Raw genomic sequence first — 26,389 nt, forward strand, 5'->3', positions numbered from 1 at the left:
CACCATTACCAATTTCTAACACGCTCTCACAGCGTTCAGCGTGGTTTTGCGGCTATCAGAGCTGAAACGTCGTCTCTTTTCGTGTTCATATGTAAGTTTATGTAAATTTCTCAAGCTTGTCCATTAGATCGAAAGATCTGTAAAAGCACATACATTTACCCACCCATTGACCCTCCCCTCGAAAAAAGCAGGACAGATGTGGACAAAAGAGACGGATTAAAACACCAGGTGAGGGGTAGATGGGTATGTGTCTCCCTCCTCTACTTGTGATCCAATCAACCAAAACGCATCTTAAAGGGTTAGTTAATTCTGTCATTAATTACTCACCCTCATGTTGTTCCACACCCATAAGACCTTCGTTCATCTTCAGAACACAAATTATGATATTTTTGATGAAATCCAAGAGGTCCATAGACAGCAATATAATCAACACTTTCGAGGTCCAGAAATGTACTAAAGACATTGTTAAAATAGTCAATGTGACTACAGTGGTTCAACCTTAATTTTATGAAGCGATGAAAATACTTTTTGTGTGCAAAAACAAAACAAAAATAACGACTTTATTCAACAATCTCTTCCCTGTCATTATCCTTATGTAGTTGATGTAGTGAACGCAGTGCAGTGCTTCCATGTTTTCGTCCGAATGCCGGCTCAGTATTGGCTGACGCTGTTCACGTGAGCAGCACGATGCATGCGTGTGATGCTGACGCAGGAGATGGCCAATAATGAGTCGGCGTTTTGACGTAAACACAGAAGCGCTGGATGTAAACAACGTATGCGAATGACAGAAGAGATTGTTGAATAAATATGTTTTTGTTTTGTTTTTGCGCACAAAAAGTAATCTCGTTGCTTCATAAAATCAAGGTTGAACCACTGTAGTCACGTCGACGGTTTTAATGATGTCTTTAGTACCTTTCTGGACCTGAAATGTATACCTCTCGGATTTCATCAAAAAGATCTTAATTTGTGTTCCAAAGATGAACGAAGGTCTTACAGGTGTGAAACGACATGAGGGTGAGTAATAAATGACATTATTTTTCATTTTTGGGTGAACTAACACTTTATTACCAGGTGTTAACAGGGCCACACTGTGAAACTTTCAAAAGCATTGTGATGATTAAAAATTTAAAAGAAAACAGAAATTATATGAAATAGTTTTTTTGTAACTATTTAAAACTCTTGTCAACTTGATCAATTTAATGCATCATTGCTGAATACAAGTAGGGTGAAATCAGGTTGATTGGGACACATTTTGCCAGAGATGACTGGGTAAAAGTGTCCCAACAAACGTGAATTCCTGTTAATTTTCGAACTTTTGAACGGTAATGTAAATCTTATACTTGTTAAGACTGTAGAAAATGTCGCACCCTGTGGTTGCTGATAGTCATCACATTGAACAAAATACATGAATTATAATGCGTTTTAACCATTTATTTCCCATCTTACACACAAACAACAGGCAGAATTTCCTTATTTGACAAAAAGAAAACACACAAGTACACAAGTTTCTGTCGTCCAAAGGAAACCATGAAACTGCAAGACTGACCTAAATCAAAGCAAACTCGCAGTGTTTACTATGGTTAAAAGTATAAATGAAACCCTGCAGTCAAAATGAAAGAGCAGCACACACATTTTACCTGTTACTGACAGGTACAGGAACATACTTAGTACTACTCGTCCATTAGCATAATGATCAGACTCCTATTGTAACTCTGATATGAAAACATTTGTACTGTAAACTAGTGTATCACTTCAGGAAGTTAATTTTAAGTAGTTGTGGGTTTAAATTATGTTGTAAAGCTAGCTACAATTAGTGCTAAAAGCATGGAGGAGCTGGAAGATTGTGAAGTTTGAGAGGAAAAGTTTGGGTTTAAAAACACCAAACATCTCTTCTAATGCAATGTCAAACAGATGGGGAAAGGCTGCAGGCATGTCCAAACAAGAATGTGAAAGAAATGAACAGCACATTTTGAGTTTGATTCCCACTTTAGTGAGCGATCATGGCACAAAAGCAGTGTATGCATTAAAACAGCTTCTTGTTACACTTTGCAAATGGAAAAAAAGCATTCTTCATCATCATATAAAACATGAGGCATTCTCAAAACTGGCTTACAGTCACACCCAGCACCACATCACACATGCTTTTCAGATCTTACAGAAACATTTACAATCTGCCTGACAAGCAAAAACCAAAAATAGTTTTTTTGTTTTGTTTTTTTCCCCACTCCATGTACTTCCTGAAGATAACCCACACAAAATATGATTTCAAACTTATGTTACACTGTTTGCTGAAACATGTCAGTCTTCTGGCACAATATACACTTCAAAAGTCTGTAGGGTAGAAGGGGAAAATCACAGAGCAGTAATTACAAGTGAATGCAATCCAAAGTCTTCAGTGCACATGCACACACAAACACCCTTTAAATTGGAGAGCGTCTTGTTTAGTCTCTAAACGGAGGCAAAAGTACGTCAGTACTGTAACATCAGATGCTTCAAGTATAACAGGGTTGTATGAGGGAACGTGTAAGGCAAGAGATACACTTCTACAGCTCCAAACCTACACATCTACAAAACGACAAACTGGAACTGGGCTCCTTCGGGAATCTTCTGTTGTTACATGGCTTGAATAATATGATGTGAAATTTCAACTGCACACTTGTTGATAAAGGATCTGAAGATATTAATGTCCTATTGAAGTTAACAAAACAATGATGGTGAAACAGGAAGTAGTGCTTGGATTTCACAAAATCTATGATGGAACGACGATGGCTGAGTGATCACTGATCTGCTGTGTATAAACGTTATCCTTATGTGCGCGCGCACACACACACACATACACAGACATTACAAACTTGGTCGCTCAGTGCCAGATGGAGTGTGTATGTACGTGTGCTGAACTTAACTGCTTCTTTCCTTCCAGACGTGTCACAACAGCGTAGCATTGTGGGAGCACTGAGGAATGCAGATTAACTCCATTTATTCAGAGGCTTTATGGGGTTTCCATGGCATCGGTCCACAGGCACAGGCCTATTGACCCAGTAGGAAAAAAAAAAAAAAAGGAATAAAAGTTTTCACAGCCATGTTTTATTCTCTCAGCTTTGTATCTCTGTAACTTTAAACCAAAGAGAAAAGCAATCCATGCTTCAGCCTTACATGGAGAATCTGCTGAGAGGGTCTGGATGATAGATTATTTCCTCATACTGATGTCATCGTCCTTCAGAATGAATTTCTTCCTCAAAGCTTCAGATATAAGAGAGGCAGAATCTTCCTCCCTCAGTGAGGTGCATCCACGGTTATATCTAAATAAACATTAACAATATTCACTATATTATTTATTAATATTATAAATATTATTAATTAAATACAATTATTCTTATGATTCTTATAAATACAAATCAATAGTAATGGTAAAAATAATATCTATTATTATTATGATTATTAGTCACAAAACACAACAGCACTTATATGAATATATAAATGAATAAAGAAAAAAAACTTCAAGCCCTCATGGTTCAAAAGTTATTAGCATGAATGTAGTGTAAGTTGGTGACGCTAGGCTAGAGGGACTGGGTTAGGGCAGGAGTGTCCAAACTTGGTCCTGGAGGGCCACTGTCTTGCAGAGTTTAGTTTTAACTTGCCTCAACTCACCTGCTTGGAAGTTTCTAGTATGCCTAGAAAAACCTTGGTTAGCTGGTTCAGGTGTGTTTAATTGGGGCTGGAGCTAAACTCTGCAGGACAGAGCAGGATTGGACACCCCTGGGTTAGAGACTCTAAATTTGCTATGGTAACAGATCAGACTGTCCTCAATCTGTGTGCCAAATTTCATAACTTTCATGCAAGCGTTTCAATGAGCTGCCATAGATTAGGGTGACCATATGTGCCATTTTCCCAGGACGCGTCCTGTCCAGGATTTCTAAATTGCCTAAAATGGCTTGAGCCCTTGCCTCTTTAATCGTGAAAGTGGTCATATCGATGTGCCCCCGGAACTTGATTTAGGAACGCAATTTCTACACGGAGGTCTGTGCAAGCCACTGTTCTTATTGACAGTCTTCATGCAATGCATTATAATGTTGTCGTATTTGCAATGCTTTGACCTTTCTCTGTAGATTCAGCCTTCTCGCAAGTCACGATTGGTCGATTATTTATAATGCACGCTATTGGTCAAATTATTTTTCAGTCATTACCTTCTGCAAATATGAAAACAAAACCAAAATTGGGACATTTTATGCAACTTAGAAATCCTGGACAGGACGCGTCCTGGGAAAATGGCACATATGGTCACCCTACCATAGATTCAAGAGAAGAAGTAGTAGAATAGTAGTAGTTATAATATAATATTAAAGGGTTAGTTCACACCAAAATGAAAATTCTGTCATTAATTCCTCACATTCATGTCATTCCAAACCTGTAAGACTTTCATTCATCTTCGGAACATAAACGAAAATCTTTTTGGTGACAGAATCCTGTCAGATTTCCTTCCATAGACTGCCTTCTCAACTGAATCTTTGACGCTTCAAAAAGTTCATAAAGAGATCGTAAAACTAATCCATATGTACTGAGCAGTTTAGTCCAAATTTTCTGAAGAGACTCGATCGCTTGTTATGATGAAAAGATTTAATCTTTTGCTTGCATGTAAACATTGATCAGCGAACAAACAGAAGCTTCTGGAAGCTCAACCGTGCTGCGTGGCACATGAGAATGAACCTCATTGGTTACGCAGCATGTTTGAGCTTCTTGTTCTTGTGCGTCATTCAGATTCAGTTGAGCTTCTGTTTATGTTCGCTGATCAATGTTTACGTGCGAGTAAAAGCTTAAATTAAATTAATTAATCATATAAAGCGATCGAAATTCTTCCGAAAATTTGGACTAAAACGCTTGGTTCATATGGATTAGTTTTACGATGTCTTTATGAACTTTTTGAAGCGTCAAAGATTCAGTTAAGAAGGCAGTGTATGGAAGGAAATCTGACAGGATTCTGTCACCAAAAAGATCTTCATTTGTGTTCTGAAGATGAATTAAAGTCTTACAGTTTTGGAATGACATGAGGGCGAGTAATTAATGACAGAATTTTCATTTTGGGGTGAACTAACCCTTTAATACAACTTCCTCTCTCATATAAGGTGTAAAAGGCCTTTAAAGAAGAACAAAAACAATTCTAAACAATTCCTGCATTGTCAGTGTCATGCTGGTGTTGAAACAGCGCTCACCTGTCCTTGCTCATCTTCATGCGGTTCATGTCTTTCAGGATGTCCATGACATCAGCAAAGCTTGTTGATTTTGAAAGTGACACAGTGTCTTCCTCTGGCTCCCGAAAGTCCATAGTAGGGCGATCAAGATCAAAAGTTGCAGATGCTGTCATGGAAACTGGCGGCACAGGATCAGGCACTAGCTCTGACACCTCCTCCTCTTCATCCTCTTCCTCCTCCTCTTCTGTGACATCACTAATGACAAATGAGGCTGTAGGAGCAGGCTGGTAAGCAGCAGTCTCAAAAGGAGCCATGGAGAAGCCCACACTAGTGTCGTCAGGGGACAGCAGGTCAGGGGTAATTGGGTTCGAATCTGATGATGAGTCAAAATTTTTATGATGTAGCACTACAGGTCAAAACATTTTCAAGCAAATACATCAAATTGTCTACTAAATTTCTGCTGCTGCAGACAAGTCTTAATTTTGAGTCTAAAGGCAAAATTCCTCTTAAAGGGATAGTTCACACAAAAATGAAAATTACCCCATGATTTACTCACCCTCAAGCCATCCTAGGTGTATATGACATTCTTCTTTCAGACAAATATAATCAGAGTTATATTAAATAATGTCCAGGCTAATCCATGCTTTATACTGGGAGTGGATGGTGCCCCAAATTCTGAAGACAAAAAAAATGCACTCATCCATTATAAAAGAAGTCCACACGGCTCCGAGGAGTTAATAAAGGCCTTCTGAAGCAAAGCAATGCTTTTGTGTAAGAAAAATATCCATATTTGAAACTTTATAAACTGTAATCTCTAGCTTCTGCTAACTGTCATACGCGTGTTCACGAGAGAGTGGCGTCCCAGCTTATGACGTAGGACGCATACGCAGCGTGAGCTCCGATGACGAACACGGAAGCGCAGAGAAGAGTACAAAACTACAAAAAAAAAGTACAAAACTAGGATTTGTTAAGAAAAATGTCAGAGGATTTTGATATAAGCCAAGAGAAGACTGTGATTTTTGCCCAGCCATATTTGTTTGAACCGGAGTATTCCGACCAGGAACTCCGGGAGATGGAGGAGGCTGCAGCAGCAAAACAAACTGAAAAACTGTTGGCCGAGGCATGTTTGGCTAACGTAAAATCACGTTAGCCAAACACATCACCAAAAACAGCAGGCTAATAGGGAGACAACACACCCAGATAGCAAGCAGTAAACAAACTGCGCAACTGATAGAGAGAGCGGTAACTCACCCATCTGATGAGCCGAAAGTGGTGGAAGACGCAACAGGGTAGAGAGCTCGCAACAGCCCGATGGCAAAACTTGCAGGCAGTAAAAATTGCAGTTAACAATCAAGTCCAAAGCACCAACAGTTAGAATACAAATAAAGCAGTAATCCGATCAGTGCAGCAAAACATACAAACAAACAATCCAGGTTTGAAGCGGCAGCCAGTCACGCACAGTGCTCTGCATCTCCCTTTGATGTCGGCACACGTAATCTCAAGTCAAGACTTTAGCTTTGTTGAAGCAACCCGGATATTCACAAGAAATCAGCATTTTAACATAAAATGTAGAGTATAGCTCAAATAATTTGCTTTGCTGTACACAACTTGGTTCTCGCGAGACTAGCATATTCTCACAGGAGCTCACGCTGCACGTGTCTTACGTCACAAGCTGGAACGCCACTCTCTCGTGAACGCGCATACGACAGCTAGCGGAAGTTAGAGATTACAGTTTATAAAGTTTTAAATATGGATATTTTTCTTACACAAACGCATCGCTTCGCTTCAGAAGGCCTTTATTAACCCCCCAGAGCCGTGTGGACTTCTTTTATAATGGATGAGTGCATTTTTTCTGTCTTTAGAATTTGGGGCAACATCCACTCCCAGTATAAAGCATGGATTACCCTGGACATTATTTAATATAACTCCGATTATATTCGTCTGAAAGAAGAATGTCATATACACCTAGGATGGCTTGAGGGTGAGTAAATCATGGGGTAATTTTCATTTTTGGGTGAACTAACCCTTTAAGTGTTACCTTACCAATGTCAAAAAATTAGAATCCAATAGAAACTAAATTATATAGAATTAAATGAGCTTTAGTCAAATATTGAACCTGATTCTGTAGCAACAATCTTGGCGATTTGGGCTCGGAGTCGACTCAGCTCATCTTGTAAAGCTGTGGTGCGGTTTAGAGCGGTTACACCTGGTTTCCTCAGACCCTCGACTCGCCTGCCTTCTCGTCTGAAGTTGGGCACAGACGAGTTCCTGTGCATAACCAGCAGCGGTGTTGGCCTCCACTCGTGCCTCAGGGGACGTGTGTCACTCCTGACAAACAGTAAGACACCATTGGGATAAAATGAATTCTTTTAATAATTTAATCTGAGGATCTAACTCTAAATCCTACAAAACACCATTAAAAAAAGCAGTAAAATAGGAAATCCGGTGCACTATATGAAGCTACATGCACCAGCAAGACAGACTTACCTGACTCTGGCATACGTCTCCTCCTCATCATCAGCAATCCAGGCAATATCTGCCAGTGTAGGCACCAGTGGACCGTCCAAAGAGCGCATTGGAGGAAGGCCTGGGAGTTCCTGGAGAACACAAGCGGAAAATAGCCATACCTTTAGTTTTATCCGTTACAGCCCTGTCTTCCACTTTCACACATGTTGGGGGCAGTATGACCTTGGAATGTGATTGGCCAGAGATGTCACTGTTAATTTTTTTAAATTATGGGTGGAGAGTATAAAAGTTTGTAGTAATTTGCCCACCAGTACTTCCTCTGGTGGTACGTAGTTCTCCAGAGAAGTCTTTTGCTCCAACTTGTTTTCTTTTAGTTTGTTTATTACTTATCAACATTCATCACCCTATTGGATTATTATTTCCTCTTTAAGTCCCTAAACATGATGTTATATTTTTGTAATAGATAATTTTCTGCATAAATAAATAATCTTGCAATTAAAACAATTTATTTGCATGTGTGATCCTCTTTATGCGACAGTCAGGAAAGAGTTGGCCATGACATCCCTTATAAATGATTCTGTCATTTTTTTTTATACAAATGTTTCCTCAATCTGAGTGGTTCACAATTTGGGGATTTTTTTTTTTTTTTTTTTTGATATTTCATCTAAACGAACAAACAAAAAACTGGAATTCATTCATCGTCGAATGAGTCACCGAGTCTAAGTCGTCATTAAAAAAAAGTCACACCAACCATATGAAATTAATGGGAAACACCCTAATGCAGAGCTATTTTTAAAAAAAATATGCGTTAAACATATCAGCCCCAATGTTGAACAAACACACATAAATATAGGTGTGGGATGGGTGCAAAAACACACCCATCTACTGCAAAAACGACGCTTCAAAATGATTATACATACTGTGTGTAATATATATATATATATATATATATATATACACACACACACACACACAATCTAAAGATATATAGATATACAATCTTTATATATACACATATATATATTTATATATACATATATATACAATCTTCATACAATCTTTAAGTCTGGTGTGTACATATATATATATATATATATATATATATATACACACACACACACATGTATATGTCTAAAATATCCAAATGTATATTTCCTAAGCATAAAATCTCAAATCTTGTGCAATGGGTGGGTGCATAGAACACTTCAGCCATCTACTGGCCATTACTGTCAAAACACTATTTTACCCTGACACGAAGTTATATTTCTGTTTCCACCAGATGGCTGCAATCTGGCCCAAATACATGATTAATTGTTGATTTACTTTGGCCTGGTTTCACAGACAGGGCTTAGATTAAGCCAGGATTAGACTTTAGTTCAATTAGGACATTTAAGTGGCTTTTATAAATGTGCCTTAGAAAAAAAAAATTACTGGTATGAATCTTGAGACAAAACAAGTGTAGATTTTTACTGTAGTGAAGATGGTAAAAGAGACATTTTACACATAAATAAGATCTTCATGACCTAAAATCCCAAAAGAACAGCATAATTTTATTGCTACTACTTCAGGGAAATTAATGTTATAACATTTCATTTAAAAAAAAAAAAAAAAGCTACACTTTTACTGTTCCTTGTCAAAAATGTCTGCAAACAACAAAAGTGTGACTTTTTTCCTGAAAAGCTAAGGAGGGTTAACTTACATCACTTTTCAATCTTTAACTCAACCACCTAATTATTAGTATTGCATGAAAGCATATGCTTGTTTACATGAACAATGTTATTCCCATACCTGGAAACAAGCCCTGGGACAGGGTTTAAGAGGCAGCGTAGAGCCAATTCGTCTCACCACACTACGAGTTGATCCATGTGGTTTATTTTGCCAAATAGGGATTACCTCCTGAAGAGCAAGTAAACAAAAATATAAGTATTCTAAAAAAAATAAAAACAATGACAGAACATAAATAAAATGTCTCTTTTAGATGTTTATTTACTTACTGCTTCTGTCTCCATTTTTCTGAAAGTGTAGAAAGAAAACACCCCGACAGCCTTGGATTGTATAGTGGTGTTTTGATTATTATTATTATAGCACACTGAACATGTTCATCTGGGATGAGGGTTCCTATGCCTTGAAAAATGAGCACGAAAAACATAAAAAAAAACATAAAATATTCTATACTTTATGTGCAACACCACTGTAAATGCTGATCAAGAGATCATGTACAGTACAAAAGAGCACAGTTGAATGATATTTTTGCAATTGCTGCAGACTGACTGCCTTTGTGTTAGTTTGTGTAAATCAAGTGAAAAGTAAATAAAGTGCAGTGCAAGCAAAGGTGTTTTATGACGTACAATCGCTCTACAACATAATTATCTATATACATATCTTAAGTAATCAAAACAATAAATCAATAACTTGAACAGATAAGTAGAGCAATAAAATTATAAATAAGAGGAAATAAATAAAAATGGGCAATTAAATGAACAGACGATTATGGTAGATATGGTAGAAAAGAGTAACAGTGCAAACTGGGAACATTAATAAATACAATAAAACCTAAAATGTAAACAAATCAAAGTGACCCTCATTCCTTCTTGTAGCATCACAGCTAACAAACGACCTCATGATGTACTGCCGCTAATTATGCATTTAGAAAACATATAAGACATACCGTGTGTGGTCAGATTAGTTCAGTTTATTTTTTCTGCACTGGTGCAGATTACTATGGTTTACTATGTGTTGTGAATGTCTGTGCTTCCTTTCTCCCTGTTCCGTTAGCCGTTTAGCCGTTAGCAAAGCGCGCCCCCGGCTAGTTTTGCAAGCGGTGCATGAGTCGGAAGTGCGTGTAGAAACATCGTGCTGTGATTGGTTCGAATTCTGCATATATTACCTCAGAATCCCATGGAATCTGGCCTTCACGGGAGTTTTAAATGCAAAATAAAAGTCATCTTGCACATAGTTAAAATCAAAATACACCGCTTTGAAACGAAACAAATATATGTATATACATTTAAATAGATATTAGATTTATAGGCGTACACAATTCTAAATACAGACGTATTTGGTTTATTTACACTACTATATACATAAAAAATAAAATAAAAGTCATTTTGCAGATGGAAGTTAATATACCTGCTTAGCCATACTGCACTGAAACAAATGTAGATTTACAAATTCAAATATATAGAGGGAGATATTTTCAGCTGGTACATTCTGCAACGACATTTCGATTGTAATTGGGAATTTAAGCGAAAGTACGAGTTTAACCGAGCGGTCCTGCGCTCTTATCTAATGACTGGTGACAGATTCACTGCAGAGGCATCAAAACACATGACAGCGCATCATGCGGAGCGTCCCGATCAGCTGGTCGTTATATGGGTTTATTAAAGACCAAGGTAAGATGAATGCACATTTTTGGTGATTTTAGATTATTGTATTTGAGGTTTAGTGCCAAGTTTAGAGAAACAGATAAAACACCAGCACAATGAGTGGTCCATCAGTGGATACTGCTGAAGAATTTTAATCGGGACAGATAATGATGATCTATAAAGGATTTCGAAAAGATATTGTTTATTAATATTGTATATATCTATTATTGTGGCTTCTAGACACAGAAGTGTGACATTGTGATGCATTTCGGGCCTGCAGCAGCACATAGAAAATATCAACAATCCTCCTCTTGTGCTGTGTTTTGGGCCTGATTATTGCTTCGACATTAAATGACTGAATTCTTAAAGCAGCTGTGAGCATCTGTTTTGGATGCTTTTTAAAAAATCTTAGATGAACCACATAATCACTGAACCTGGGTATTTGCTGTAATATTAGGCTCAAGTAGGACAATTTGCATGAAACTGCCTATCTGTCTTTTGTTTGAAATGAATCCTGAATATTAAATGGCTGAATGTGGACCAAAAGAGTTTCAGTCAACAAAGCTTTATTGGCATGATTTTCAACCTTTACAAAATTGCTGAAGCATATATAGTAACTAAAGCATTAAAATAATACAGAAAATAAAATATTATTAAATAAAGAAATACAATGAATGATAAAACTAAATAAAAAAGACAAAGTATAATAAAATTATATAATATTTATAGTTTATATTGAAATATAATTATTTAATATTTAGTGTGTGTGTGTGTGTGTGTAAAGTAAACCATCCATTACAGACACCCCTTCCTCTCATATCGCAGGTTTCATGTAGAGTGCAGAGAATGCTGATGAGGATGGAGAGAAGGAAGAGGAAGAATTCCAGATGCCGACACAGCAGTTGGCGATCGTTCCATCACTGATTCCTGTACTGCAAATGTGTTAACGTTTTTTTGACTGGTCAATTCTCAGTCTCAGCAGTGAGATCTCATGGATCACAGAGTTCAGAGAGACAAGTGCAGGGCCAGCTACTTTGGAAATGTTAAGAATAGGTAAGGTTTGGCTGGGTCTAAAGGAATAATAGATAAAAGATAAATCATCAATGTGTAGCTTAAGCTCATAAAGAGACTTATGTCATCTTGTCTTTAGACTGGGATCAAAGCTGCCGGCTGGAATTTCGCAGCCTCCAGGCTTCATTACTGCCCAATGTTCTGGTATGCTGGGGAAAAGTGTTGGTGAGGAGTGTGTTAAAGGACATCACCAAATCCGAAACCCCAAACTAAGGCAGTACTATCTAAAGGGTAAGTGAATGACCATTGACAATGATTGACAATTATTTGTAAGGCACCTAACCACACACTTCTACAGAAATAATGTTTAGTTATACTGGCTTTTTTTGATTATGGAAAATGAATTAAGAAACATGAATTAAATTCAGCTCTGCATAAAGGGTTTACACTACCATTCAAAAAATTTTGGGTCAGTAGGATTTTTTTTTTTTTTTCTCCAAGGAAATTAACACTTTTATTCAACATGGATGCATCAAAAAACTTTAAAAAAAACTTTGAGGTGACATTTATAGGAGAATTTGTTTCAAATAAACTCCTGAATCCTGAAAAAAATCACCATTCTCACAAAAATATAACTGTTTTTAACATTGATAATAATGTTTCTTGATCACCAAATCAGAATATTAGAATGATTTCTGAAGGATCATGTGACACTGAAGACTGGAGTAATGATGCTGAAAATTCAGCTTTGTCATCACAGGAATAAATTACATTTTAAAATATATTAAAATACGAAACAGTTCTTTTAAATTGTAATAACATTTCATAATATTACTGTTTACTGATAAATAAATGCAGCCTTAGTAATACGGCAGTGTAAAGCCAATCTTGGAGTTCGTATGTACATTAAAAAAAAATCCCAAGTTACATTATTTAAAGGATTAGTTCACTTTAAAATGAAAATTATCCCAAGCTTTACTCACCCTCAAGCCATCCTAGGTGTATATGACTTTCTTCTTTCTGACGAACACAATCAGAGAAATATTAATAAATATCCTGACGTATCTAAGCTTTATAATGGCAGTGAATGGGTCCAAGGAGTATAAATCTCAAGAAAGTGCATCCCTCCATCATAAACGTACTCCACCTGGCTCTGGGGGGGTAATAAAGTCCTTCTGAAAGCAAAGTGATGCGTTTGTGTAAGAAAAATATCCATATTTAACAAGTTATGAAGTAAAATATCTAGCTTCCGCCAGAACGCCTTCCGTATTCAACTTACGAAGAAAGTGTAATGCCTCTCGCAGTTCAAAATGCTTACGCTACATCCTACGCCTTCCATATTCAACTTATGGAAAACGCTTAACTGACGCGACGTCAGTTACGCTTTCTTCCTAAGTTGAATAAGGAAGACGGTCTGGCGGAAGCTAGATATTTTACTTTATAACTTTTTAAATATGGATATTTTTCATACACAAACGCATTGCTTCGCTTCGTCAGGACATTTATTAATATAACTCCGATTGTGTTCATCTGAAAGAAGAAAGTCATATACACCTAGGATGGCTTGAGGGTGAGTAAAGCTTGGGGTAATTTTAATTTTAAAGTGAACAAATTCTTTAAATTTTTGTGAATAACATACTTAGATTCAACTGTGACTCACAAACACTGGTTTAAAATTACAGTTCCTGCTTACTAAAACATGCTCAGCTTGTTTGTAGTTTAAAAAGCTGAAGAAACAAACTGAGAAACAAACACATCTGCTTTCCTTCTAGTTACGTGATGCAGTTTGAACTATTTTTGCATTTATCTTCATAGAGGCGGCATTTCCAGTCAAAGATCCAAACATGAAGACTTTGGAGTCATTGCGAAACAATGAACATGGAGTGAGTAAAGTTTTTAAGTTTATTTCCACACTCAATTGCCTTCATGTTCCTGTTGATATATGATAAATGTCTCCATAAATATAACTGCCAACATTGTCATACCCTGCTGTCATATACTGATAACTTTAGAACAAAGGTTACTGAAACACCCCATGCTGCCTAGTCAAGCTTTAAAATGTCTGTAATGAAACCATTTGAATGGATATTTCAAGGATAACATGGAAACTTTACAGCAGATATAATGAGAAAATGTCGACTACGAAGGCTTTGGTAACTAATATTTTATTATTTAAAATGAATTAATAAACTAGGATTAATAAACTAGGCTAATTTGATGACCTAGCCAAATGTTTTTGTTCAATATCTGTCTTTTCTCTCTTTTCTTCTGATCTCTTTAAGTTGATGTCCATTTAGTTTCTTATGTGCAGTAAAGGAAATATTGTTTGAATTGTATTCCACAGAGACACCCTTGAAAATACAGTTTATTGCGTCTGTCATTAGCCAAGCTTCACCAGATGAAATGTTTTACAAGAGCATAAACAGTCCACAGATTCTCAAATGGACTCAATTTTGCCATTTGGAAACAAACTGACATTAGTTTGCTATTAAGTGTGCTGGGTCTAAACAGTTTCAGAATAAAAGATTGTCAAGGTGCTGAACATTTGACTGTAGGTTTAAAGATTAAACTATGCAAATCATTAGACACCAGTATAAGAACAACAGACTTTTGTGTGGATTTATGATTTACATGTTATCTACCAATATTTGTATGTCTGGAATGAAAAATTTGAGTTAGAGTTAGGTAGAGTTTGGATAAACCGACATTACACTGTGCGCAGAGTTCAGTGATATGTGTAACATTTATGGAACAAAAGAAGTCCACCTTTCAGTTTATGGAAAGAATAAATTCAGAAATCGAGGTCTGAATTGTTTTTGCAGAGGTTTTCTTTCATGTTGTCCCTATGTACTTTTAATCATGCATATTAAATCATATGTATTACTTAATTTTATTAAACAATACAATTCAAAAGTTTTAATGTTTTTGAAAGAAGTCTCTTATGCTTACTAAGTCTTCATTTATCTGATCAAAAATACAGTAAAAACAGTAATGCGTCTTTGTGAAAAGCTCCTAGTTTCTGGCTGCTGTGACTAAATCCAGTCATCTGATGTCACAGGACTATGAATAAGGAAATTAGGGGGTGTACAGCATTGTGGAAGACAGGAAGGGAAGTGAAACTGCTGTCAGTTTGACTATGTCTTTCCTTATGAACTACCTTAAACAGCTACCCAAGAACAAGGCCTCAACGTCTACGGCGACAGCTTCTGATCCACATCCAAGACAAGAGCACAGCCTCGATCCCACGCTGGATATTGGTGTTGTGGGAACTGCGACTCTTGTGTCCCCTTCCACAGATGCGGAATATGACAAACTGATGGTGAGAGAGTACTAAATTGTGTGTTTACAACTTAATGCATGAGGGTGTAACTATAGTAAACAGCCTGACAAATCTCAATACAGCTGGTTTGTTGAAATAATTCATAGTTTAAGCGCTCTTTGCTGCCAGTCAAACTGTAATGTAGTGACTTACAATGGCTTCTCTTTTTCTGTTTTGTGTGATGTTTATTCATCGCTCGTAGGATGTGGAGGCAGTTCCTTTACCTGATGGAAATGTGTGTCTATTGGCTCTTCCATCTGAATGCTCTCAGGGGGAGGGGCCAGCTGCAGTGTCTTGCCTCAAACTGTTCTCCCGTTACATAACAGACAGAAAGGTAACAATGTTATGTTTATGTTATGCTGGTCTATATTCCCATTACATTTCATAAAATGCAGCATATTCAAATTCAGTTCTGACTCTCCATTTGGCTTGTCTCACTAGGGTGTGGTCTCTGGAATATTGCTGGTGACGTCCAATAAGATCTTCTTTGACCCTCAGAAGTCTCACCCACTTGTTCAGGAGAATGGCTGTGAAGAATATGTATTCTCCTGCTCTGTGGATGATCTTACCTCAGTGTCCTTCTACACAGATATCTCTCACATTCACTTCAGCAAGACAGCATACAGGTGCTTCCTGCTTCACTGTTTTGGTTATACTGTATGTGTGTGTGTGTGTGTGTGTATATATGTATAACATGAAATTGTCCAGTAATGACAGGAGTATAAACATGAGGAAACACAAAGGCCAAAATGGGAGAAAAACCAAAAAAGGCCACAACGAGAAAAACCAAAGAATATAGTTCTGATGTGCAGCAAAGGATTGTTGAGCTTCACAAAATAGAAAATGACTTTAAGAAAATAGCTGAAGCATTGAAAATCCCCATTTTCACCATCAGGGCAATAATTAAGAAGTTCCAATCAACTAAAGATGTTACAAATCTGGCTGGAAGAGGACGTGTGTCTATATTGTCCTAATGCACAGTGAAGAGGAGAGTTTGAGTGGCCAAAGACTCTCCAAGGATCATAGCTGGAGAATTGCAGAAATTAGTTGAGTCTTAGGGTCAGAAAGCCTTGAAAAAATTTTAAAAACAGCACCTACATCACCACAAGTTGTTTGGGAGGGTTTCAAAAAAAAATCCTCCTCACTCATCCAAAAACAATCTTCAGCATATTTAGTTCTCAGACATTTGCACAAACCGTGCAAATTATTATTATTATTATTGTTATACTTTGTTCTCAAATTGTTAATGTTAACAACATCAGCATTGTGTGACTATGTGTATTTAGTGTGTATTAGCGTTACACACTATTACCTGTAGATTTCAATTTCTGTAGCCACTCCGCAGCCCGAAGTCTTTTGCTTTTGACTATAGGTTAATCTCCAGTTGTCACTGATGATTGTCATTTAGACCTTTCTGGATTACAATCCACCATCAAAATGATAAGTTTAATTATTGCAGCTGCTGTGAGAAAAGACTATAAATGATCTGCCACCAGCAGCATCCTCCACATGCCATATAGCCTACTAGCTGGGACTCCTTCTTTATGTAAACAGAAAACATTATTAGAAGCTTACTGCTGTGAATCAGGCTAAGGTAAGGAGATAGTTTGGAACACTGGCTGGTTATGTACTTGCTAAAAGCTGATTTTGGATCATTTTTAACCAAAACAAAGTTACGGACTGCAGCTTTAAACATATTTAATATATATACACACACACAAATAAAATTTGTGACAATTTGTTGTATTCCTTTTAGCACCCTCTGGGCAGCTGAATTTTGGTTATTAATTAAACAGTGCAAAAAACTAGCCTTCCCATCATGCACTGCACATGCAGCACAGACACATTGGTCTCATTTTTCTTCCAGATCTAACAGTTGTAAGTCATCAAAGAGCAAAACACACAGCCACAAGAAAACCTGCCAGTCAGCATTAGAGGCCATTCCCGCTCCTGAGTCCTCCATTTCACATGATCTGACAGCGACTCTGGATGCTGAAGAAGAGGATGAGGTAGCTGGAGAGACTGGGGACATGGCCGAAACTGAGAGGCAGCTGACTTTGGAGTCTGGTGGAATGCTAACAGCTGCTGCTGCTACTTTCTGTTGTGGAGGACCAGACAGTGCTCAGAGAGGAAACAAAGAATATGAACACACAGTCAAATCCGAACATCAATCAGATTTGGAAAGACATCTTTTAGGTAATCAAGAATTTTATTTAAGAACTTAACTTCATGTACTGACAACTCTTTTTTTTTTTTTTTTTTTCTCCATCAGGTAATTCACTTAAATGTCTTTCTTCACTCATTAGGTCCTTGCACTTCTAAATCTAGTAGTGGAATAAACAGATCTCTGATGTTTGTGAGAATTCGACAGAAACTGCAGCATGGGAAGAAAAGGGCTTTCTCTAAACCTAAAATTCTTTCCAGAGATGTCTGGTTCACCATGCAGCAGGAAAGGTACTTAAGCCTAGACTACACAGCCTGCTTAAAATGAACAGTGAAACATGGCAGAACATTTTAATATTTCACTGACAATGTCATAGTACAAGCTGCTTCATCTCACTTTCTTCTTTCTTCTCTCTTTCTGCCTGTCATTTTGTGCTGCAGCTCAGATGAGCTGTACGCTTACATGAGCCAGCATCGACCAGACCTGTGCATCCTGGAGGGAGGTGAGGAGGACCAGGCAGAGTGTGATGAAGAGGATTTTGTGCTTCTCGATGAGGAGGAGCAGGAGGAGGAGGAGGAGAAGGGGTCTCCACGAGAAGGCCAGGCCGGGGAGGACTGGGAGGTCAGTTATTTATTAAATGTATGGATTATACAAATAGATTGAGAAAATACATATTAAAAGAGCAGGAATAACAATCAAACTGAAGTAAAAAGAAAAATGTTTTGGTTGGAATATGCAGGGGATGTTTCCCACTCACTTTAATGATACTAAAACTCATCCCCTGCACTTTGCATGTGTAAATGTAGAGATGGTAATTAGCTGGTCGAGCTCTTAAAAGATGAGATAATTGCTCAACCATGTTCATGGACTTGTAGTGTTGCTTCTATGATAACCAGATTACCCACACCCCTGCAGTGTCTCAATCATGGTTAAAGATCAAGATCTTGAAGCCTCAAAAAAAAAAAAAAAAAAAACTTTATTTAGTTTTTTGTATATACTACCTTTCAAAAGCTTGGGGTCATTAAACTGATCAAAAGTGACAGTAAAAGACATTTATAATGTTACAAAAGTTTCTAGTCATCAAATAATCCTGAAAAAAAAAATTAAGCAGCACAGCTGTTTTCAACATTGATAATAATAAGAAATGTTTCTTGAGCAGCAAATCAGCATATTAGACTAGGTGAGTTCGATTTAAAGGGTTAGATAGTCAGTATTGGCCGATGCTGCACATGTGAGCAGCACGATGCATAAGTGTGATGCGGACGCAGGAGTCGGCCAATATTGAGTCTGCGTTCTGACGTAGAACCTGGAAGCGCTGCACTGTGTTTACAACGTCAACAGCATAGGAGACTGACATAGAAGAGAAGAAACTTTTGAATAATGTCATTTTTTTTGTTTTTGCGCACAAAAAAGTATTCTCGTCGCTTCATAACATTAAGGTTGAACCACTGTAGTCACATGGACTATTTTAACAATGTCTTTAGTACCTTTCTGGGCCTTGAAAGATGCAATGTCGTTGCTGCCTATGTGTGGTTTAGATACCCTCGGATTTCATCAAAAATATCTTAATTTGTGTTCCGAAGATGAATGAAGGTCTTGCGGGTTTGAAATGACATGAGGGTGAGTAATTAATGACAGAAATTTCATTTTTGGGTGAACTAACCCTTTAATGAGGTGCCACGCAGACCGATTGGTGCCTGACAAACGCAATGCATTCTGGTTAGAAAGTTTGCCTGACTTTGATCAGCGCCGTTGCCGCGTCACGATCCTGTGTGCCATCAAAGTACCGCGAGAGCAAGATGAGACCAGCCGCCTCGGTCAGGTGCTGCAGTTGCCTCAAATCGGCTTCACGAGCTCTGATGACGGCACAGCTGTTTCATGATTGGCCGGATTCACTGAAGACAACGATCACGTGTGTTTTGTGTTAATTCTGACACATTCAGCTTAGGTGATGATCACAAATTTGTGTTTTTATAAAAGTAAAAACTCTTTTCATGTAACCTTAATGTTATATTATGTCATGTTTATCAAAATAAAACTGATAAAAAAATATAGACCCACTTTATTGGTATTTAAATAGTATAGGCTTATGTTGAACTTTATGCCTGTACATATATGGTGCTGTTTTAAGCAGTACATAGAGGATTGAATGAAAAGTGTTTTTGTTGCTTCATGAAAATGTTTAAAACGTCTGTGTATTGGACAAATATTGCATCTAATCTACAAGTGATGTGTGATAAAGTAAGCAAACACCTCGCGAGGAAGCAGAAAGTGTCCGACTTCACGTCTCCGTTTTAAACTCCTTCCCATCTGCAAATGTAGATGTCGACCGTCGTATAGAAGCCTAGTATAGTTCAATTCAAACACGTTTAATGATTTCTGTAGGATCACGTGACACTGAAGACTGCAGTAATAGCTGCTGAAAATCCAGCTTTGCCATCACAGGAATAAATTACATTTTAAAATATATTATAATAAAAAACTGTTATTTTAAATAATGATAAAAAAACAATCAAAAAATCTTACCATCCCCAAACTTTTGAAAAGTAGTTTAAGTCTTTATGTGTTAATTTACAATGTAAATAATTTTTAGCTTTATCTGTTATGTTTTAGATCTTGTGGTTTGGTTATTACATTTTTACATTAACCAGCCACCGTGAGTTTTAAGTCATATTTGCACAAATATGTTAGTGAATTAATTTAATATGAATAAAGATGTTGAACATTCATAAGGTTTTCACACATCTACATCTGTAAAACTACAGTTTGGAAATGTGTGTCTCTTCAGCACAGTTATATTTATTGGCAGTAGTGTTGTTTTGGTGGTGGTTCTTGTATACCGAACAGCTCTATTTTTTTCTGTAGAGCAGAACATGGTCAACTTTATAAAAGGATTTTTATTTTTAGTGTAGTGGGATAGGACTGGTTAAAGTTATGATTGTGTGGGCATTCACAACTTACCTGTTGTAAAGATATATGTGTGTCTGTGTCGTACAGAAATGAATAATATTCCTAAAATAGATATAAGTACTTGGATGAAGAGACCAGTCATATCTATCTTTGTAAGAAAAGGATGTTTACAGCGCCACCAGCCGTGTCCGTCCAGCACTGCCTCAAACAACAAACACTCGCGCGCGGCAGTGACGTCATCACGGTGTCGTGCGCGTTCATACATCTCAAATTTTCGTTGAAAATGAACAACTTCGAGAAAATCGTGGCGGACAAAGTCCGTCAACACAGGTATCTCTATGATCCGAAGATGCGCGATCATGCTGACATTCAAATGATTAAAAATGCATGGAACGAGATCGCCGCCGCCACGGGAAAAGACGAGGTAGATTGCCGTAGAGCGTGGAAGAATTTAAGAGACAAGTTTGTGAGGATCAAGAAGAGGGTCTACACAAGAAACATTGAATCAAGTCCATACACGATCATGACAGAGCTGGGATGGTTATGCCAATTTGTTAAACATCGGGAAAGAGGCCCAAATGTAAAGGTAAGGAAAAAAATGTTTTTTTCCCCCTCCCGCTAAATGAATGTATGTTGGCATCCTAGCTAGCTGCTATGTTGTTATTTTGTGGCTCGTACTGATAAAAAAAGTTTACCATTAATTAAAACGCGTGCAGCCATACATGGATTTAGAGACGACACTTGTGAACCTCATTAATAAATCCGTTTTTTAATTTACATTTTAAAACTTTCTAGAAATGAATGAAAAATATATATTGGTAGATTGTATACGTTTGTAAAATATATCTATTGTTCAGTACATTTACAACGTGTGTCTTTAAGACCTAAATGTAATTATTGTTTCTTCTTTAAGGATATATATAAAGTGGTCTCCGTTGAAGAACAACTGAAGACAAACAACTTCCCAACCTCTCCGGCATCAGGAACATCAGAGACTGCAACTTCTGGCAACCCTTCTTCACCCCTGTCCCTCATGCCATCATCGCCACTTCTTCCCACCCCATCCACTCTTCCACTCTGTCCATCACCCAAACGCAGCCCCTCGCCCTGTTCAATTTCAGCTTACCCTGCCCCAAGCATCTCATCCTGTTCCAATGCCTCACCATCTTCTACTGACTTAATGCCTAAGAGAATGTCTACCACTGAAGAAGCCTTACTGAAGATACTGGAGCAGCTGGACTGGGAGAGGGAGAGGGCCATGCAGCAGGACACTGAAGATTTCAGATTTGCTGCTGTCATTGCTGACATGTTGTCAAAAATTGATCCTCAGCAGAAGCCTGAGGTTAAATTCAAGATCCATCAAGTACTATATGAAGCTGTGCAAAAAACCCAAACATAGACAGCATCATGTTTTCACTGAGACTATATATATAATTTCACAGATGTGTTTGTGTGGTACCTTTATTATATATTGAATAAAAATATCAAAATTCAGCTGGAGTTTGATTTTATTAATACAGAAGTTCTTGTAAAGACTATTCTGTGTAAATATAATACTAAAATGTAAAGACAAAATGAAGCCGCAGGTCAAAGAATATTGTAGATTTTCATGCGATATTAGATGAGGTCCATCAGACACTGAATCTGAATGAAAGCTGTCCTATGACTGTTCAGTGCTCCTCATTATTAAACTAGAAACTACATTTAGTTGAATGTGCAATAGGTGTTTAAAGTGCAATACAACCGGGGTGAATAAGAGTCAGCGAAATGGAAATGTATTGAACAGTAGTGTTTTTATACATAGCAGCGTTAAAAGTGTGTGTAAAGGTCATATTTATAGGAACAGCATTGTGAATGGTTCTGTTATGTGTTCTTGTGTGTACATAAACTTCTGTTTAAAAATTTGGGGTCAGTACGATCTTATTAATGCTTTTGAAAGAAGTCTCTTATATTCACGAATTGCATAATTATTCCTGTGATGGCTGATTTTTAAGCAACCGTTACTCCAGTCTTCAGTGTCACGTGATCCTTCAGAAATTCTAATATGCTGATTTGCTGCTCAAGAAACTTTTCTTGTTATTATTAATGTTGAAAACAGTTGCTTTTTTTTCAGGATTTTTTTTCTTTGATGAATAAAAAGTTCAAAAGAACAACATTTATTTAAAATAGAAATCTTTTGTAATATAAATACAAAGTTCTGTCATAAAACTAAATGATAAAGGGTCATTAAGTACTCACCCTCGTGTCATTTCAAACCCGTAAGACCTTCGTTCATCTTTAGAACACAAATTAAGATATTTTTGATGAAATCCGAGAGCTTTCTGACCTCCCTATAGACAGCAACGTCATAACCAATTTCAAGGCAAGTAAAGACATTGTTAAAATAGTCCATGTGACTACAGTGGTTCAAATTTAATGTTTGAACCACTGCAAGCAACGAGAATACTTTTTGTGCGCAAAAATAATAACTTTATTCAACAATTTCTTCTCTGACGTAGAACCCGGAAGCGCTGCACTGTGTTTACAACGTCAACAGCGTAGGAAACTGACAGGGAAGAGAAGAAATTGTTGGATAAAGTCATTATTTTTGTTTTTGAGCACAAAAAGTATTCTCGCTTCATAACATTAAGGTTGAACCACTGTAGTCACATGGACTATTTCAACGATGTCTTTACTACCTTTCTGGGCCTTGAAATTGGTTATGACATTGCTGTCTATAGGGAGGTCAGAAAGCTCTAGGATTTCATCAAAAAAAATTGTGTTCCAAAGATGAACGAAGGTCTCTCATTTTTGGGTGAACTAACCCTTTAATGCAACATGATGACTTTAACATCGTTAACCCCATGGCACAAGCTAATTGGTTCTTGTTTCACCCAGCCAATGAGCTTGTTGCTCAACATTTAAATAGCTGGTTAGCGTTCACTAGAGCGGTTTGCAGCGTGCTTTCAAAGTTCCTCTGAAACCCTCTACCTTCTCCAGCTCCACCTGTATAGATCTGCTATGGGTAATTTAATATATACTATTTGTGCAGCAGCAGTATGTCTTAGATGCTCACTGCAGCATATCAGTTTATATATTGGCAGTAGCAAGTTCCTGTACTTGACCTGCTGAAGCAGCAGTAATCTACAAAAGCAATAATCAACAGAAGCAGCAATAGCAGAACTGCTCAAATACATTAACATTGTCATATCCATTACCATGCTAAAAATCTTCAGAGTTGTTATTTCTTTGTTACAAATGTCTTTGTCACTTTTGATCAACTTGCTGAATAAAAGTATTAAAATCTTACTGAACCCAAACATTTGAACGGTGGTGTATCGGTTGGTGAGTCATACACATATTGTTTCTGTACAGATGGTGTCAGTGGAGGAGAGTGGGCCGAAAGCTTCTGTCTCTACTGAACCAGAAGGTTTGAGTAACATACTGAAGCAGAGTGTCGTACTGGATGCCCAACAAGTTAGAGAGGTCAGTACGCACGCACTTCAGATTCAGTATACATGAACACTTATGCAGAAGTCATGCCATTTTGGAAAATTAAGACTTGATCTCATTCTGGTGGCCCAGTGTGTTTAATGTGGAGTAAAATATGTAGCTTGTGTCTTCTCTCAGATCTCGAGAGAGCTGCCTCCACGTACGATCGGACGCACGTGGCAGCTGTCCTACAGCACGGACAAACACGGGGCAAGTCTCAAGACTCTTTACAGAAAACTCAGCACTACTGACTCACCTGTGCTGATTCTCATCAAGGACCACAACCAGCAGGTTATACATTATTTCACAGCTCTGATCAGAAAAGACATCTGAGGGTCATTAAAAATCATCTGATTTAAAATACAAAAAAGTAATTCATCAATATAAATTGAAATATTCATTCCATTTGTAATTTTGATCTAAGATGGATTTTTTGTTTTGTAAATGTGTGTTGTTATTTGAGTGGTTTTAATTTCCCCTTTAGATTTTTGGGAGCTTTCTCTCACACCCTCTACATCCTAGTGATGCATTTTATGGCACTGGAGAGACCTTCCTGTTCCTGTCTCACCCACGCTTTAAGGTAATTCCAGTAAAGACATTTGAGCAAATTTATTGTCACTGAGAGAAACAAATGGAATTCTTAATGGGAATTTCTTTTAAACATGATCTCTGACATTATTTTTGTTTCATTTAAGTGTTTCCGATGGACTGGAGAAAACTCTTTTTTCATCAAAGGGGATTTGGACTCTTTTGCCATTGGAGGAGGAAGGTACATATTAATATTCTGCAAGATGCCTTTGTAACGCAGAGCTGCATATTTCTTATCTTTAATTTTAGACTTGGTACGACTAAAACAAATGTCATTTGTGAAAGTGAACTTCATTTGTCTCTTTTCATTTCAGTGGTCACTTTGGTCTGTGGGTGGATGAGAGGTTGTTCTTGGGCAGAAGCAGCCCCTGTTTCACCTTTAATAACTGCAGCCTGTCTGAGACAAACGACTTCACGATTTTGGAGTTGGAAGCCTGGACATTCGGCTGACACGTGCTGTAAATAATCCAAAACATCATGATTTAGTGGGAAATATGGCCATTAAAAAATAAACTAATCATCCAGTTTACGGACACCTGTAAATGAAAGGAAAGAGATCCTGGAAACTGTGAATATTCTTCCTTAAGTGAAGTCAAGGGAAGAGTTTTGCACCAGTGGATGAAAGCTCACCTATCGTCTTTACCATCATGATGAAAAATCCTGCTTCATCTTGTGATTAGAGTGCACTTCATCGTACAAGAAATAATGTCTTAGTTAAGGTGAATTCTGGGACAAAATGCACAAACAACATTATCTGAATGGTATATTTATACTAGTGAGGTTGATCATGGATCCCGCATCAGTACTGTAGCGCTGGATACACAGTGAACCTTTTTTTTTTTTTTATCCGTGTTAATTTAGGACTCAACACAAATAATCCACACCCTGACTAAATGCCACTGATTAAACTCAGTTACACTTTTACACATGGAAAAGGTTTCACATCACTCAAGCCAAAACAAAACCATGACTGAAATGACTTTGGGTTAAATACCACAGACATGTCACCCAAACCTCAGAGTTGCATGTTTCATGTCTTGAGAGACTTTTGGTGTCAATTCTTTCTTAGACATTCACAAACTCTTGTGCACTCCTGTGGATTGGTTCCTAGCCTGTAGGAAAACCGTCTTCTTGTAAATAACTCTTACAAAGGTAATAACATCAGTTATTCAAAGATATCTGTACAAACGATGGCTCTAAAAATGTCAAACTTTAAGTATAGTCATACAAGACCAATGCAATATTTACACATGTGAAATGCAGTCACTTAGTCCTAAAAGTGTTCATTAACTTGTTACCTAATAAACATGAAATTAACAGTAACACTGTTTTATTTATAAAAAGCACATTGTATTTATTTGTCAATGGTAGAGAATTGCATTTACACAAACCTGCTGTTATGTCACACATGCACTACCATTCAAAAGTTTGGGTTCAGTACAATTCAATTGAGCAAGACACATCAAATTGATCAAAACTGACAGTAAAGACATTTATAATGCTACAAAAGATTTCCGTTGAACTTTCTACTCAAAGAATCCTGAAAAAAAATATCATGGTTTCTACAAAAATATTAGGCAGCATAGCCGTTTTCAACAAATCAACATATTAGAATGATTTCTGAAAGATCATGTGACACTGAAGACTGGAGTAAGGGCTGCTGAACATTTATCACAGAAATATTACATTTTAAAATATATTAAACTACAAAACAGTTATTTTAAATTGTAATATTTCACAATATTATTTTTGATCAAATAAATGCAGCCTAAGAGATTTGAAAAAATAATAATAATAAAAAAAATAAAATAAAAATGACATACCCAAACTTTTGAACAGTAGTGCAGAAGTTAATTCAGCTTCAGTTGTACCATTTAGTAGATAAGACAGTGAATACTATGATAAATTA

The 26,389-nt window shown here is 37.2% G+C and overlaps 3 protein-coding genes across 4 annotated transcripts; 2 read left to right on the forward strand and 1 right to left on the reverse strand.

Moving 5' to 3' along the window:
• Positions 1-1,416: 1,416 nt before the first annotated feature.
• mtfr1l (mitochondrial fission regulator 1-like) lies at positions 1,417-10,487 on the reverse strand. Its single transcript, XM_051868669.1, has 8 exons — positions 10,321-10,487; positions 9,647-9,776; positions 9,441-9,548; positions 7,674-7,783; positions 7,303-7,514; positions 5,208-5,559; positions 3,154-3,299; positions 1,417-3,027 (listed from the first exon to the last, which is right to left on the reverse strand). The coding sequence occupies exons 2-7, from the start codon at positions 9,659-9,661 to the stop codon at positions 3,188-3,190; spliced, it is 909 nt and encodes a 302-aa protein (XP_051724629.1). The 5' UTR covers positions 9,662-9,776; positions 10,321-10,487; the 3' UTR covers positions 1,417-3,027; positions 3,154-3,187.
• Positions 10,488-10,744: 257 nt separating this feature from the next.
• On the forward strand, positions 10,745-25,803 carry si:ch211-15d5.11 (oxidation resistance protein 1). 2 transcript variants are annotated; one of them, XM_051867865.1, is made up of 15 exons: positions 10,745-11,044; positions 11,843-12,070; positions 12,168-12,319; positions 13,844-13,911; positions 15,195-15,347; positions 15,550-15,681; positions 15,789-15,973; positions 17,215-17,543; positions 17,654-17,801; positions 17,952-18,132; positions 23,776-23,886; positions 24,031-24,183; positions 24,377-24,472; positions 24,588-24,661; positions 24,795-25,803. In XM_051867865.1, the coding sequence occupies exons 2-15, from the start codon at positions 12,009-12,011 to the stop codon at positions 24,928-24,930; spliced, it is 1,980 nt and encodes a 659-aa protein (XP_051723825.1). In that variant the 5' UTR covers positions 10,745-11,044; positions 11,843-12,008; the 3' UTR covers positions 24,931-25,803. The 2 variants fall into 2 exon arrangements, with proteins under 2 accessions (XP_051723825.1, XP_051723826.1); XM_051867866.1 differs by lacking the exons at positions 10,745-11,044; positions 11,843-12,070; positions 12,168-12,319; positions 13,844-13,911 and adding an exon at positions 14,029-14,181.
• On the forward strand, positions 18,139-21,915 carry LOC127498499 (uncharacterized). The gene is made up of 2 exons (XM_051867868.1): positions 18,139-21,007; positions 21,335-21,915. Exons 1-2 carry the CDS (start codon positions 20,585-20,587, stop codon positions 21,818-21,820), a joined length of 909 nt encoding a protein of 302 aa, XP_051723828.1. The 5' UTR covers positions 18,139-20,584; the 3' UTR covers positions 21,821-21,915.
• Positions 25,804-26,389: the final 586 nt, after the last annotated feature.

Source organism: Ctenopharyngodon idella, chromosome 17 (genome assembly GCF_019924925.1).
Source record: "Ctenopharyngodon idella isolate HZGC_01 chromosome 17, HZGC01, whole genome shotgun sequence".
Lineage (NCBI taxonomy): Eukaryota > Metazoa > Chordata > Actinopteri > Cypriniformes > Xenocyprididae > Ctenopharyngodon > Ctenopharyngodon idella.